The following is a 16,422-nucleotide window of genomic DNA, read 5'->3' on the forward strand; positions in this document are numbered from 1 at the left end:
AACTATGAAAGAATGCCATGAGCGTTGAAACAATATTTTATTGTTATAGTGATTGAATATCGATGCTGTTTATTTTAATTAGGTTTTTACTCATCGAAAAGAAATGATAACTGCTACGACCTGTACAATATATTCAAAATATGTTACAATCAGTCTGTTAGCTCCTTCAACAGCCCCATGACTTTTTTCTTCACTTCTTATCGGTATTTGTTCTAGATATGGATATCTCTTCGAAGCATTCGCATTCTTCAGCTGGACAGTTACTAGGATATACCAGACATTTATCCATACAATTGACATCTGCTCCTCTTTGTCCTTCATATTCGTTGATCGCTCTGCACGTGGTCCTAAAAAGTTGCATTCGTTTTCACAGTTTTTACAGGAGACAAATCATCCAATCATAAAATAGTTAGGTATATTATTTATCCACTAAAAACTATTTGTTGAAGTGGAACATAAAAATGAAAGTCAGCTGGTGCTATACATATGGTGTTTAAGTTGAAATGAATTACTTATTTGATATGTGTTGCTTTGTTTTATAGATGGAAAATTTTAAAAGACATGAGCTTTGAAATGGTACCAACAATGTTCCAATATCACTATCTATTATATCAAAAAGTTCTGGGGAAAATACTGCAGGGGATTGGAGATTTCAATCCCTCTTAAGGACAGTAGATGGTTGAAAAAACTTATGAGAGTTTGGCACTTTGGTTTTAATTTCTTTCAAATTCCGTTTCGATGCTTCAATCAGTTCATGAGGAAAAAAATCTGAATTGAAGGAGTCTACCTTAACAGATGATGAGAATTCGAGAGCAATATATCTGCAAAACTATCCTTATTTTTGGCTAAGAAATCCGCTCACAAGTAAAGACATCTAAAGGGTGTTTTTTTTTTCGAGGTATATAATTTTAAGTTGGCATTTCTGTTCAAGATGGCGACCGATTTAACAGCTGTCATGTGATTTATTCTCAGTTTGGTTTGGCAATTCATCATGAATAGACTCACGCCTGGACAGCGCTTGCAAATAATGCAACTTCATTTCGAAAATAATGGTTCTGTGCGGAATACGTATCGCGCACTACGTCCATTTTATTTTGTTTAGCGATGAAGCGCACTTCTGTTTGAATGGCTACGTCAACAAACAAAACTGCCGCATTTGGAGTGAAGCTAATCCTCAAGGGTATGTCGAAACACCGTTACATCCAGAAAAACTGACTGTTTGGTGCGCTTTATGGGCTGGTGGAATCATTGGCCCGTACTTCTTCAAAAACGATGATGGCCAGAACGTTACAGTCAATGGTGATCGGTATAGAGCCATGATTATTAACTTTTTCATTCCTGAATTGAACAACCATGATGTCCAGGAGCTGTGGTTCCAACAAGACGGGGCAACATGTCACACAGCTCGTGCCACAATCGATTTATTGAAAGACACGTTTGGTGACCGCCTAATTTCACGTTTTGAACCTGTGAATTGGCCTCCAAGATCTTGTGATTTAATACCGCTAGACTAATTTCTGTGGGGCTATGTATAGTCATTGGTCTATGCGGATAAGCCACAAACCCTTGACCATTTAGAAGACAACATTCGCCGTGTTATTGCCGATATACGGCCACAAATGTTGGAAAAAGTCATCGAAAATTGGGCGTCCAGATTGGACTACATCCGAGCCAGTCGTGGCGGTCATATGCCAGAAATCATATTTAAAATGTAATGCCACAAGATTATCTTGCGGATAAATAAAATTCATGTCAATCGAATAATCCATCGTTGTTTTATTGCAATTTAAAGTTCTATAGCTCTAAAAAAACACCCTTTATTTATGAATCATCCTGTGCACTAGGACAAGCATAGGAACTTAGTATCAGACAGTCAAAGCTCTCTGTTGACTTCATAGAGAGCAGTATTAACATAAAACATCAGGCTAGAAGTGGCTTGGAAAAGGAAACTACAGGATAGCAGTTCAGGAATGTGAGATCAGGCATAAAAGATTAATCTGGGGGAACACATCCCATCTTGCACATGCCAAAACGTTCTGTCTGGAACTTGGAAACAGTAGAACACGTGCTATACAGATATCCAGAATAGGCTAGCCTAAGGAACACACATCTTGGCATAACATTTCTAAATCGTCATGAAATGATAGCCAAGACTCCTTTGAACATTGTCAGGTCAGCCAATATGCTAGACGATCTCATTAGGGAAGTGTTTTTGAGGGTATAGAGCTAAAGATCAAACTGGTCACAGTTCTGGAAAACTTCTTCCTAACCAATCAACACCAGCACTTATCCTAATCTAAATCAAGCCAAATTTTCCACTTACGGACATTCACAAATTTTCTTTGGACAGTTTGGCGGGTAGCTCAAACAATTCCTCTGGCACCACTTGTCTATTCCAGGCATGGTCCTGAACAAATCATTGGGAACACACACTTGATCCCTGATGACCAACGGGAACACGTTGTAAGGCGATGGCTTAGAACTGTCCCTGAAGAACAAGAGGTACGGGTTGTCCAAACCTACGAAGAGAGGGGGTACTGCTCCTCCAGTACTGGACAGGATTGCCACATCCGCACAGTTTCTGAAAGTCTCAGATTTTCCACAACCCTGAGCTTGAGTGCCGTTTGGACAGAGACCCCATTGGTTGCCTGTGTAGTAGCTCCATTGGATGACGCACTGAGTGCAGGTGACGTAAGGTGGAAGCTGGACTCGGTACCTGAACACTGCCTTCTTCTTGCCGTCTTCTGGTATCACATATCTAGTAGAAAGGTAGTTGATTAGTTATGTTTTGGTTGTTTTTAGTTGAAACAACTATTGTTGCTTTCTAAAGGTGGAGTAAGTTTGAACTATAGCTCGTGAAAGATTATATTCACCTGAAGTCTTTTGTTCCAGCAATATACAGGGGGTATCTTTTGAGGCAGTCTGGTGTGGCTTCTTGGAAAGGATTGTTATTTGGACACAAGAAGAACTCGAAGTGACCATAATGATTCGCTGTGAGCTCTATCTCAATATCGATCTCTTGACCGACACTGTAGTGTCTAGAAATGATGCCTTTGGCGTATGTTCCACCAGCTTCATGAGGTCTAGGACTTTCCAAATGATGAGCGTCTCCACAAATGCCACATTTTCCAGAATTCTGTTCCCATTGGACTGAAAACAATGTTTGGATGAGAGTGTTTTGCCTTTTATCCAATAATATAGGGAAAAAATGAGTGGCATAAAAATTACATACTCACTTGCATAGCCTCCACAGAAGAGTTCGTTGTCATTGTAGTTGACAGGATTTGGAAAGCCAAATCTCCACATAGAGTTCCTGGATGGTGGATCCATAAGACGTCCATGACCAGTAACGTCATCACCTATCTGAAGAACCAACAAGTACAGAAGTGGCAAAAGCAGCATTTCGTTGTATTTCTGTAAAAAACACCATAAGAAATATACCATTCTAATCTAACGATGTATTTCTTTGTTACAATATCTGAGTTTATTATTTCTGAATGAAATTAAGGAGTTGGTAGAAGCTTTTTATAGCCTCACTGAATTTTTTAAAGTTTACATTAATTTCAAAACCTAAAGATTTCCTTCCACTGTTTTTTATCCTGACAATCTTAGGTTTCTATGAGATTTCTCAGATCTTGTGAGAGTTTTAGGAAAACCAGTTTGGTTATGTGTAAGCTTTATTACTGGGTCCCATCTTCACTTTTGGGCATACCAAATCATTTGATCACCCAAAAATACAATAGAAGAAATACTTTCATACGATTTGTTATATTCTGTGATAATTTTCAGAGGAAATAACAAATAAAACTGAAAATTTGTGAAGGACGTCGTTATAGTTTATGCATTTTTTATATATTCTTAAACTCTCACCATCCAATATGGTTATTACATTATCTGACAATTTGGAAAATTATTCATAAATCGATGAAAATTAATAATTTTTATTTTATTATGGGTGAGAAATATTAACATATTTCTGTGTTCTGTTCCTGCATGGCATAACTTATATTATGGTTCCTGCCACTGAGCATTTCCAAATTGAAAGATTTATCACCCATAAAATAAGACAATAAATATTTTTATTGAGGTAAGGACTGCAAGAAGAACACACCGAAGCAACATCTTCAGTTTAGGTAAGAACTGAATGGATTTTGTGAATTTTATAGCCTCTAATGAAGACTTTGACATAACACCTGCTGATTTAGGGTGTAAATAAAATTTTTACAGTTCATTTGTCGTAAATTATCACTTCATAAATTAAGTGTGGGATATTTTGCTACTGTGTATTCTTTATGACACAAGTAGTAGGTATTTCAAGAAAAGGTGTAAAGTAATTCAAAAATAAAGCTGCTTATTATATTTCTTGCCCTTTTATCGAATTCAACGAAAAGGTGCTTATTAACTATCTCGATATCATACCAATTTATGGGTTTGGTATCTACTTCTGGGACCAGTTTAATATACAATCTGAAGTAGTGTTGATTTAAAAGTTTTTTTTGTTTTCCAAACTTCGTTCGATATCCAAGGTCAAACTTAGAGGACAAAATCTTATTCTACTCAACAAAGAAAAATGAAAAAAGGTGAGTCGAGTTGTTTATGGAAAAGAAATTAGAATGGGATGATTTAATTTATTGAAATTGTGTTTACAAAAGTATCGTGCACCTTCAAACAATTTTACAGGTAAAATTCTCTCCGTTGATCCTGATTTATTCATGTTTAAATTCCATGATATAGGACTAAAAGCGGTGATTTCGAATATAGAGAACTTTTTTCAGTCGATCAATACAATCTTGGTGGGAAATAAATCAAAAAATGATTAATATTATCATCCATCTCAATTTCGCCAATAACTGTGCAAGTTTAAATTACTATAATAAACTTGCGGTTATCAATTAACTTTATTAATTGTCATGGTAACTTATTATTAGGTACCTATAATCATTTTAGAAGACACGCTATATATTTAATAGATCATATTGAGTACCTAAACGTTGTAGGTACCCACTTTAAAATTGAGTATGGAAAGTAACGGTATACAATTCCAAGAATAGTACTCGGCAGATATAATAGATCTTAATCACATCTCATTAATTTTCTATACAGTTGAACTTTACAACAGAATGAAATTCGTACTTTAACACCTGGGTATTTTGAAGACCGCTACTTTTTATACCAGTTGCTATTAGATTTCAATTCGAAATATGAATAAATTTGTCTACTTTTATTTAACACGTCGTTTATATTCAAATGTGTCATTGTTGATGTGAAGAGGATAAGTCAATTTGTACGAATTAGAATAGAGTGAGATTCTTTTGGTTTGTTTACAATGGTAAACCTCTACAATTTTACGAAGACAACATTTTATATCCCTCCTGAAATTTTACAAAATCTATGCTTGTAATGTTTAAAAAAAACGAGACTTTAAGCTCTTCAATTCAGGTTGATATTAAAGTAATTTTCACATGGAATGATTTGATTCTTTCAACATAATGCCATTTTACACTTTTTTGAAACAATTTTCTTGAGTGAATGTAGGATTTTCCAATAAGAGGTTTTATTTTGAATAGCCCGCTATCTGGGTAGCTGTTTCTTCTGAAGCTGTCATTTTTTGACATCTGACAATTAAAAACTACATCATCACTAAATATGGAACTATATTAGGCCAATTGAAAAATCCCCGGTCTGATGCACAGATGGCGATGCTAGTATTATATCCATATGATTTTTAGTTAGTACCAACCTTCAAACGATACGTGTCCAAATTTGACATCTGTCCGACCATTAGTTTGTGAGATATTGCCTTGCGAGTGTAGCTACTCTTGTTATTTGAATAAGATGGAAAAAATAATTTCGTATGCTGATAAAATATTGCTTTTTGAAGGGAAAAATACAGTTGAAGCAAAATCTTGGCTTGATGAAGAGTTTCCGGGGTCTGCACCAGGAAAATCAACCATCATTGATTGCTATGCTAAGTTTGAACTTGGTGAAATGAGCACCGAAGACGGCGAACGCAGTGAACTCCCAAAATAGGCTGTCACCAACGAAAAAAATCAAAAAAGTTCACAAAACAATTTTGAATGACCGTAAAGTGGAGTTGATCGAGATAGCAGACATTATGAAGATATCATCTGAACTTGTACATCATATCATTCACGAATATTTGTACATGAGAAAGCTGTGTGCATAATGGGTGCCGCGCGAGCTAACAATCAATCAAAAGCAGCAAAGAGTTAATGATTCTGAGTAGTGTTTGAAGCAGTTTAAGTGCAATAAACCAGAATTTTTGCGTCGATATGTGACGATGGATGAAACATTGCTCCATCATTTCACTTCGGACTCCAATTGACAGTCAGCTGAGTGGACTGCACACGATGAACCGAATCCAAAGCGAGGAAAAACACAACAGTCAGCTGGCAAGGTTATGGCATGAGTATTCTGGGATGCGCAAGGTATAATATTCATTGATTTCCTCTAAAAAGACCAGACCATCAACAGCGATTATTAAATAGCGTTATTGGATCGTTTAAAGGATGAAATCGTTAAAAAACGGCTTCATTTGAAGAAAAAAAGGTGCTGTTTCATCAAGACAATGTGCCAAGTTACAAATCAATGAAAACAATGGCAAAATTGCATGAATTGGGCTTCGAATTGCTTCTGCATCCACAGTATTCGCCAGATCTGGCCCCCAGCGACATTTTTCCTGTTCTCAGACCTCAAAGAATGCTCGCTGGAAAGAAATTTAGCGCCAATGAAGAATTAATCGCCGAAACTGAGGCCTATTTTGAAGCGAAAGACAAATCGTACTACAAAAATGGTATCGAAAAGTTGGAAGGTCGCTATAATCGCTGTATCGTCCTCGAAGGCAACTATGTTGAATAATAAAATCGAATTTTGGCAAAAAAAAGTGTTTTACTATGGAGGACTGGGGACTTTCCAATTGGCCTGTTATGTAACATTTCATTGGAAAACCCTGCAGAACTAAATGGGATTACAATTAGTCCATAAAGGTTGTTCAGCATTTGATAGAAGTTGAAAAAAAATCCATATTATGAAATTCTGGTATTTTTACATGAAAAAATGTTACCCGTCGGAATTCAATATAAGTTTGGGATATCAATTGGAAGTAAATATTATGTGAACTCGTCAAAGAATCCAAATGTCAGTAGAGATGTCCATTAGAATTAAATTTTCCATCGGCTTTATCCTCTAGTAGCTGAATAAATAAATTCTCAACCATATTATATGTGTTCCCTTTTTAACGAGACACGCTGTATATCTATCTGCTCCGTATATATCTCAATCCAGTTTATCCGGGATTCCAATTCCACATCAAAAGCCGAACAGCATCCCAGCCTTGGCATTTCAAATGAGAATACAGCCAGTAACATATAATGTACCTAACGCCCAATGCCCAAACTTGTACAATTAAGTTTTTACACACATCGAAACAATGCTACCGAAAAAAATTTGTGGGCGCGGTCAAAATGTACGTTGAAATCGAATAAATTAAGGTGTTTTGGATTATATCCATGTTTTGCAAGGGGACTTCGGAAATATACCAATGAAGAGGTTCTTGACACCTTATCAACAAGATTTGGTTGGCGAAAAACTTTTGAAAAAATGAGAAAAGCACTTCTGTTCGCTTGTCGATATTTACGGAGTGTTCCTAAACTGAAAGTACAAACGAAAATGAAAGATTCCTCGGATCATTTTAAGAAAAAAAGTCCTATAAACATGAGCCTGCAAACGTTTTGGTTTCGAGATACAGGGTGTTTAAGTTTGAGTTTTTCTCATAGCACCTTTCCTCCACAAGATATTAACTTGAATTTGGCACGAATATTCTTTTAGTTTTGTCGTATTTGCTATCGATTTCCATAAAAAATTTCTCTACAGTTCTCTAGTAATCCTCAGGAAAATCCAAATTATTATAAAAATCCAGTTAGTAACCTGTGATGAATAGTTGATTATGAGTGTAAGTACTTATTCACCCATTTTTAGCGAAAAATAATAGAGATTCAATAAACTTGCATAATCATCATAGAAAAGTAAGACAGCAAGAAACACCCTGTATTTCGAAAACAAAACGTTTGCGGGCTCATGTTTACAGGACTTTTTTCAAAAAATTATCCAAGGAATCTCAAATTTTTCTTTGTAACTCCAATTTAGGAACATCCTGTATATTCATGTTACTTTTTCACGCAATTGATCGTGAACCTTGAAACTATTATTATACAATATAATTACTCAAGTAACCTGCAATGTTCCATACCATAACAATCGAAATCGAAATGAAAACATAAAATGATGTGATACTTTCTGCAGAATGCCATTTATCACCTTTTTTCTCACAGAAATGAACATAGATAGAGGGAGCATCTGTAAGCAAATTTTGTCCCCAACATGAACTATCAAATTAGACATGAAGCGCGCGGAAATGAAAACATATCAGTGATACGATATGTATTTCACCAAACTCACGAGTTTCTTCACAAAGAACGCTCTTATTATGTCCCATAGTGAATCAACGTTTCATATTAACCCAAAATATATTGAAATAAATACCTAAATATATCAGAATTTCAGTAAACAAACTTAGAGTGCGCCAAACGACGTGAAACAACCGATGACACTAGGAGAGCAAAAGTTGCCAAGCCTTGGATTTCAGTAGGTAGATTCAGAAAGTTATAAATATCCTGCTTATTATAAATTCGACAATTAGGGAAATTATCGGATTCCAAATATTCAAATTTGCATATTTAATCAGGAATCACTCAAATAAATATATTTCATTCAATATAATATACATTCATAACGATATAGTAAAATTGTGGATTTGAAAATATATCACAATCCGACTACGTAATCTTACCATGTTGGGGACATGTAAAAATTGCGTATATTTCCTCTATATATGTTTATTACTCTTTGCCATTTTCAAAATAATTTCTTTCATGAAATGCCAGAGCACGTAGAAATAATGAAAGCAGGCTTGAAAAGTTCAAATTGTAGCTTGGTAAAGTTCACAAATGACATTTCTATAAAAATCACGAGCCGTCAATACAAATTGCCGAAAAGCATAAAAATTGCATATTAAAATCGAGAAATTTTACCTGCTTGAAACTTTATCTTGAGTGGTATTCGACATGACTATTCCAGTAGAAAATTTGTCGTAAAATTATTTGCTAATGTTTGAGAAATCGAAGAAAACAACAACTCTGGACAAAAAACAAGTTTTGTTTTATTATATTGGACATGTTGATTTCTTCAATTAATCTTTGAATTAAAAACTACAACTGTTAGGGGATCAAAATCAATCAATCAGTCAAGTGAAACAAATGTAATTTTTTTTTGCTCCCCTGTAGGACCCAAATGATTCATAAAAATTCTACAATAATTCCAAAAACTCAAACTCCACTTTCAATTTCCCTTTAAGATCATCTGTATGTCAATAACATCGAAACCACATCAATCTTATTACTATTCACCGTGGTGACCTTACAAACCATCAAGGACATCATGATACAAGAATAACAAAAAGGTTCGATTGTCTATCGGTTAACGATACCCCTGATAAATCAGAGTAGACACCACATTTTTCTCAAAAACGTCAATCAAAAAAATTATGTAACACTTAACACCTCTATGGTTTTTTAATGGAAATGATAGAACTCTATCCGATTAGATACTACATTCTTAACACGAAATTTGAGATTAATTCTCTCGTAAAAATTTATTTTATTGTTATTATATCTTGAGGTGTGCTGATGCACTCCTTATCGTGTAGAACAAGAAGAATAAAACAAGGACGTTTATATCATATTCTCTACTTCTTTCGAGATTCAATGGTTTTCGAAAAATTCTATGAGGATATTGACATAGAATGGGTACTTCCATGTTGTTACTCTCAAGATGCAGATTGACACAGAGATATATACAGGGTGTTTCACCATTGACGCTATGCTTTATTACGGTTACGGTTAAGCGCTGAAATTTTCGACTTTTTTTCGAAACAATGTTATTATGCTGTAATAGATTACAGCTACATTCTCAAATGGCTTGGGAAAAACCAAAAAAGTGAAAATTGCTTATGGAACACCCTGATATTCATTGAATTTTCAGATTGCATGGAATAAATGGACCCAAGTTTGTTTCAAATTTCATATGTTTAAATCTTACTCAAGAAATACAGGGTGTGTTAGGTATCTGGAATAAGCCTGATATCAACTATTGAATAAATCATCAATGAATTGTCTTATTTTGAACATTCAGTAGAATTTTCAGTGAAAAATAGGTGCTCAAAGAAGAGGAATACCTATCTGAAGAATTCTTTGGCTAGTTTGCCTTCAAGAAAGGCCATACAAATTGATAATAAATAAAAAATTCAACGAGCAGTCATCAATTGAGGTTGAAGACAAACGAAAAGTGAATTTGATGAGGCACAATAAGGTCAGCTATTTCAAAAATTCAATCACGTACAAAATACGATCTTCTATCAAAATTGAATCCAATATTGGTTGGATGAAAGATGGCTCAAGATTTTAATCATGTTATTGAGTCATTGGAAATAGGACATGACATGACATGACATGAGGTTTGAAATTCAAAAAATATATTAATTTTGTTGTCATAATTCGAGGAAATTTCATTCAAATATATAAGTTGAATTTATCATATTTCGTTAGGTAGGCATTAATTTATTATTATTTAGGTTCATCGATTAACTCTTGATTCTTTCCAATTTATTTTTTTTTGGGAACAGTGACAGAAATATCAACACTGTGTTCGTTAAGTATGGAACAAATTCATTTTTAGCTAAACAGACCATTTTAAGGAATAATCTTGAAGCACGTCGATTTTTCATTTTAATTTACCGTATTTTAAAATAATAATCTAATATACGGGGTGAATTACTTTCGAGTTATTACGTCACCGTCATTTTTTTTTAAATGGAACACCCACATTTTGTCTCGATTTTCCAATTACTCTAGCTGAACTGATTCCAAAAATGTATCACATGTTGATTCCAATTGGTACAGAGTGGACAAAAATACAATAATTTTGTGTGTGCTCATAAAGTAACGCGTAACATTCTTTATTATTTGAATTGATTGACAATATTATCGAAAATACTTATTGTCTAGAGGCAATTGGTTTGAATGTAACACCCTTTAGTTTGTTACATTTTTAGATTAATAAAAATGAGCTGTTTCCAAACATGTTTGGTACTTGTTGTCTAGCAGACAGAATATGAAAGAAATTAGTTCTTATTAATTCAAAAAAAAAAGGTTGGCGTCTAGTTTTTTGTGAAATGTCATTATTTGTTTATTGCCGCTAGACAATAAGTATTTTTGATAATATTGTTAATTTAACTAATAAAGAATGTTACGCGTTACTTTATGAGCACACACAAAACTATTGTATTTTTGTCCACCCTGTACCAATTGGAATCAACATGTGATACATATTTGGAATCAACTCAGCTAGAGTAATCGGAAAATTGAGACGAAATGGGGGTGTTCCATAAAAAAAAATGACGGTGACGTTATTACTTGAAAGTAATTCACCCTGTATATTAGATTATTATTTTAAAATACGGTAAATTAAAATAAAAAATCGACGTGTTTCAGGATTATTTTTTAAAATGGTCTGTTTAGCTAAAAATGAATTTGTTCCATACTTTACGGACACAGTGTATATTTAGTGCAGAAATTTATTCTATTAGAATATTGTGTTTTAGAATTTTGTTATTTATAAATTTGGACACGGAAAACTTATGTAAACAGCTCAGTTCGTACATTTTGAATCTTTATTTCTGGATTAATTTGAAAAAAATAGATAATTATAATGAAGAAAATACAGTACAGTATTTCTCACAGTATTTCTCTACAGATATTCGTTACAAATAATAGTAGAAATAGTTCAAATCACGACTAGCGCGTTCAATAGATGTAATATTAATAGAAGCTTCCGTATAAGTGTAAAAATAAAAAAAAAATTATCTTCGAATTGTAAATAAAAAAAAAAATATATAAAAAATCAAAATATCTCAGACGTACCCAAGTTCATAAATATGAGGACAATAAATTCACGTACTATCAGTCTTCACTGTCTCACTTGTTTCCGTTCACCAAGTCCAACTGTATTGAACTCCAGAGGCAGAGCGCCAATGACTTTAGGAACTCCAGAAGGTCGCGTTGGTACCCTGCTGAAGCAGTCTGGCAGGAGTCATCGTAATATTATTTTGTTTGCGAACCAACCCATATCCTGTCCAATGGAAAATAGGCTTCAAGTTTCAAACGAAACGATCCCTAAGCTTATTATCATCGAGACAACTTGTTATTACCGATGATAACTGGGTACTTTGCCTCTCTGAGGTGTGAAGCGGGTCTGGTGAACACAGGGTGTCCTGCTATATCGGTTGTTGACTCGCTATACATTTTTTTTTCAGCAGTTTACCTACTGAAAATGTCGATAATAGTTATTTATAATACAAGTGCAGAAGGCATTGATATTCTTCCACGAGTTCAAAATTCAAAATCGAGCCACGAAGTGGCGAGTTTTGGTAGAACGAGTGGTAGAATGAGCCTTCTGTACGAGTATTATACATTATTTTCTCTAATTCATTGCATTTTCATTGAAATTAATGAAATATTTCCATAAATATATTTTAGTGATTTTTGCATTGAAAAATGTGGGTTGGCAGAACTGATTTCTTTAAGGCAAATTGATGAATTGACAGATAAAGTCGTGGAGGAAAGTTCGGAGTACCAACATAGAATAATAAAATATAACCATGAAAACTGTGCGTTTCTGATATATTCTCGCACGATTTTGTTCTACAAGATGTGGAAGAATGAACGGGAGAAATTGTTTTTCAATACAAGGATTCATTTTTATATCAACATCTTAATTAGCCCCAATAAAAAGTCTAAAGGTGTTAAATCACAAGAAATCGGCGGCCAATTGAGATTACCTCTTTGAGAAATGACAAGACCTGGAAACTTTTCTTGCAAAATTGCAATTGTTTCATTGCTTGTGTGTAGGGATTCACGGCTTGGCTTGATTTTCAAGCTACTTGGCTTGAGCTTGACTTGATTTCAAGTCAAGCTCAAGTCAAGTAGTAGTTTTTCAATCTCAAGTCAACTCAAGTATTTATTTATCAAGTACTTGAATCATATCAAGCTTGATTTTCAGCAGTTTTATTGTGTTGTGTCACATCAATAAAAAAATGATGAAAAGAAGAGAAACCTTGCAAAAAACAATTTCATTTATTAAAATTATTTTATGAAGAACCAAAAATATCAACTTTTTTGAAAGAGAAACATAAATTAAATCATATAAATCATAACAAAATAAAAAATAATAAAAAATGAGGTTCCTTAATATTGAAAAACCTCTAGGCTTTGTTTGATTTCATAATTTTCCATCTAGGTTCTACGACACATGAATCGTCCTATAGATTTGTCGCTTAACATATTGTGGGTTTTTGTAACTGTAAGAGCAGCTCTGAAAAATTGTCTTTCGACAGGAGCTGAAGATGCTGGCGTTGATAAAAAATCCTTGGCCATTTTGGCCAAGTTCGGAAAGATATTTCTGAAACTACCAAAATCTACCAATAGATTTCATAGAAATGTGAGAAAACTACTAATAAAGTCACACTGGCGAGTGCTTCAGTCTCTCGCCGCTCGAGGAATCCCCTTATTTAGTCTAAGCGCTCACGAGATTGCAGAAATATATGCCGTGCAACGCGTGCATATCAGGCTCAAGTTATAGCGAGTAGCTTGATATCAAGTCAAGCAATAAATATCTAAAATCAAGTCAAGTCAAGCTCAAGTATGTAATTTCTCACGAGCTTGAGTCAAGTAGTTGGTTAAAATGTCAAGCTACTTGGCTTGATGAATCCCTACGTGTGTGGCACGTAGCGCCATGTTGTTGAAAATAAACATCGTCCACATCAATATCTTCCAATTCCGGTCATAGAAAATCAGCAATATTCCTAGTTGTTCTTAAGCGACGCACACAGTTTTGATTCTTCACATCCCTAACTTGTCCCAACAGCTCGATTTTTTACCACTTTCGTTATTGCCGGCTGAGAAGGTGCTTCAAGACGATCTAAAAGTGCTTTAGTTTTGCTAACTGTGACTGCAAAATTTTCACCATTTTTGTAGTGAATTTCAACAATTTCGATGCGTTTTTGAAGCGCGTATCGTTAAAGTTTACCTAAATCTAATGATAAAAAAATTTTCAATTAATTCTGATAAGAAGATAGAGCACATGATCATAAATTTTGAAACACACTGTAAAGAATTTCAATATTTTGTATAATGTATAATTTTCGAGGAATTTTGAACCAAGCTGTGGTTTGATATGAACATAATGAAGCTACAGGTAGAATAATTCTTGTTATTTGCATCTTTTGTATTGTTTTGATCGTCGAAATAGGGATAGGCATATATCGAGAAGCTAGCGATTTCGTCGAGAATTGATATTACTCAAAAAATTAATCTATTTTGCATAGTCATCAATATAATGATGTTTCTCATTCTTTAAAAACCATAGATGTGAATGTTTCGTTCGTGATCTTGACCTTTCAAAAGGAGTTTCTGTCATTTGTATAAGATTTCATATGAAAAAATGGTCAGATGAACCTTTTAAAATATTTCACTCTTTCCATTTTTTAGTGAGGAAATTTCCTATATTTTGCTTTCTCATTTGGTAGAAAATTTCTTGTAGATATTAAAATGTGCTACCTAATCAAAAAAACAAAATACAGGGTGTGACATTTGCAATAAGCCTGATATTAAGGTTTGAATTAGTCATCAATGAATTGTCTCATTTTGAACACCCAGTAGAGTCCTCAATGATAATCAAAATGCCAATACGTATCACCATTCTTCTAAAGGGTGTTTTTTTAGAACTATAGAACTTTAAATTGCAATAAAACAATGATGGATTATTCGATTGACATGAATTTCATTTTTCCGCAAGATAATCTTGTGGCATTACATTTTAAATATGATTTCTGGCATATGACCGCCACGGCTGGCTCGGATGTAGTCCAATCTGGACGTCCAATTTTCGATGACTTTTTGCAACATTTGTGGCCGTATATCGGCAATAACACGGCGAATGTTGTCTTCCAAATGGTCAAGGGTTTGTGGCTTATCCGCATAGACCAATGACTCTACATAGCCCCACAGAAAGTAGTCTAGCGGTGTTAAATCACAAGATCTTGGAGGCCAATTCATAGGTCCAAAACGTGAAATTGGGCGGTCACCAAACGTGTCTTTCAATAAATCGATTGTGGCACGAGCTGTGTGACATGTTGCGCCGTCTTGTTGGAACCACAGCTCCTGGACATCATGGTTGTTCAATTAAGGAATGAAAAAGTTAGTAATCATGGCTCTATACCGATCACCATTGACTGTAACGTTCTGGCCATCATCGTTTTTGAAGAAGTACGGACCAATGATTCCACCAGCCTATAAAGTGCACCAAACAGTCAGTTTTTCTGGATGTAACGGTGTTTCGACATACACTTGAGGATTAGCTTCACTCCAAATGCGGCAGTTTTGTTTGTTGACGTAGCCATTCAACCAGAAGTGCGCTTCATCGCTAAACAAAATTCGCTTATGAAAATCGGGATACGTATTCCGCACAGAACCATTATTTCCGAAATAAAATTACACTATTTGCAAGCGTTGTTCAGGCGTGAGTCTATACATGATGAATTGCCAAACCAAACTGAGAATAAAACACTTGACAGCTGTTAAATCGGTCGTCACCTTGAACAGTAATGCCAACTTAAAGTTATATACCTCGGAAAAAAAACACCTGTTAGTATCCATTCTCAAAATCTCATTCAAATAAATTAATTTAATTTCGAAGTTATTAGGTTCTCTTAAATTTATCCTATTTACGAAAAATCGGAATATCTCAAAACCGTAAGTTTTAAGCATATGAAACTTCAAATGAACTTGTGTTCATTAATTCCATGAAATTCATGAAAATTCAATGGAAAAATATCCATAAAAAAAATAAATGTTTGGTCATTTACATTTTTTTGGTATACCCTGTGTATTCTCAAACAATTTGAGAATGTAACTCCTAATGATACTGCGTCGAAATAAAATTGAATATTTCACAATCTAAAACTCAATGAAAACGGGGTATTTCGTAAGAAAATATCTATATTTCATCATTTACACTTTTTTGGTACACCGTGTGTATTTCCAAACAATTTGAAAATGTAGCTTTAAAGGAGACTCATAATACTGTATCAAAATAAGAATCGAAAATTTCAGCGCTTAACCGTAAGAGAGCGTTGCGTCAATTGTGGGACATCCTGTATAATTATTCTTGAATTATCGAACAATCAAGAAATAATCTTTATGAAACGATTCCGAAGATTCATCATTGGAA

The 16,422-nt window shown here is 34.3% G+C and overlaps 1 protein-coding gene across 1 annotated transcript; it reads right to left on the bottom strand.

Moving 5' to 3' along the window:
• Positions 1 to 114: 114 nt before the first annotated feature.
• On the bottom strand, positions 115 to 12,251 carry LOC123680401. The gene is made up of 5 exons (XM_045618286.1): positions 12,057 to 12,251; positions 3,237 to 3,414; positions 2,874 to 3,150; positions 2,324 to 2,758; positions 115 to 347 (listed from the first exon to the last, which is right to left on the bottom strand). The coding sequence occupies exons 2-5, from the start codon at positions 3,400 to 3,402 to the stop codon at positions 191 to 193; spliced, it is 1,035 nt and encodes a 344-aa protein (XP_045474242.1). The 5' UTR covers positions 3,403 to 3,414; positions 12,057 to 12,251; the 3' UTR covers positions 115 to 190.
• Positions 12,252 to 16,422: the final 4,171 nt, after the last annotated feature.

The sequence above is a fragment of the Harmonia axyridis genome, chromosome 5 (genome assembly GCF_914767665.1).
Source record: "Harmonia axyridis chromosome 5, icHarAxyr1.1, whole genome shotgun sequence".
NCBI lineage: Eukaryota > Metazoa > Arthropoda > Insecta > Coleoptera > Coccinellidae > Harmonia > Harmonia axyridis.

What these genes read in the sequence shown, in the direction of transcription:
- LOC123680401 (XM_045618286.1), bottom strand. Translation starts at nt 3,402, where the DNA reads ATGCTGCTTTTGCCACTTCTGTACTTGTTGGTTCTTCAGATAGGTGAT. An exon ending in GCTGGAACAAAAGACTTCAG is followed by an intron (nt 2,759 to 2,873) that starts GTGAATATAATC and finishes CCTTTCTACTAG; the next exon opens with ATATGTGATACCAGAAGACG. An exon ending in AAGAAAATTTGTGAATGTCC is followed by an intron (nt 348 to 2,323) that starts GTAAGTGGAAAA and finishes GCAACTTTTTAG; the next exon opens with GACCACGTGCAGAGCGATCA.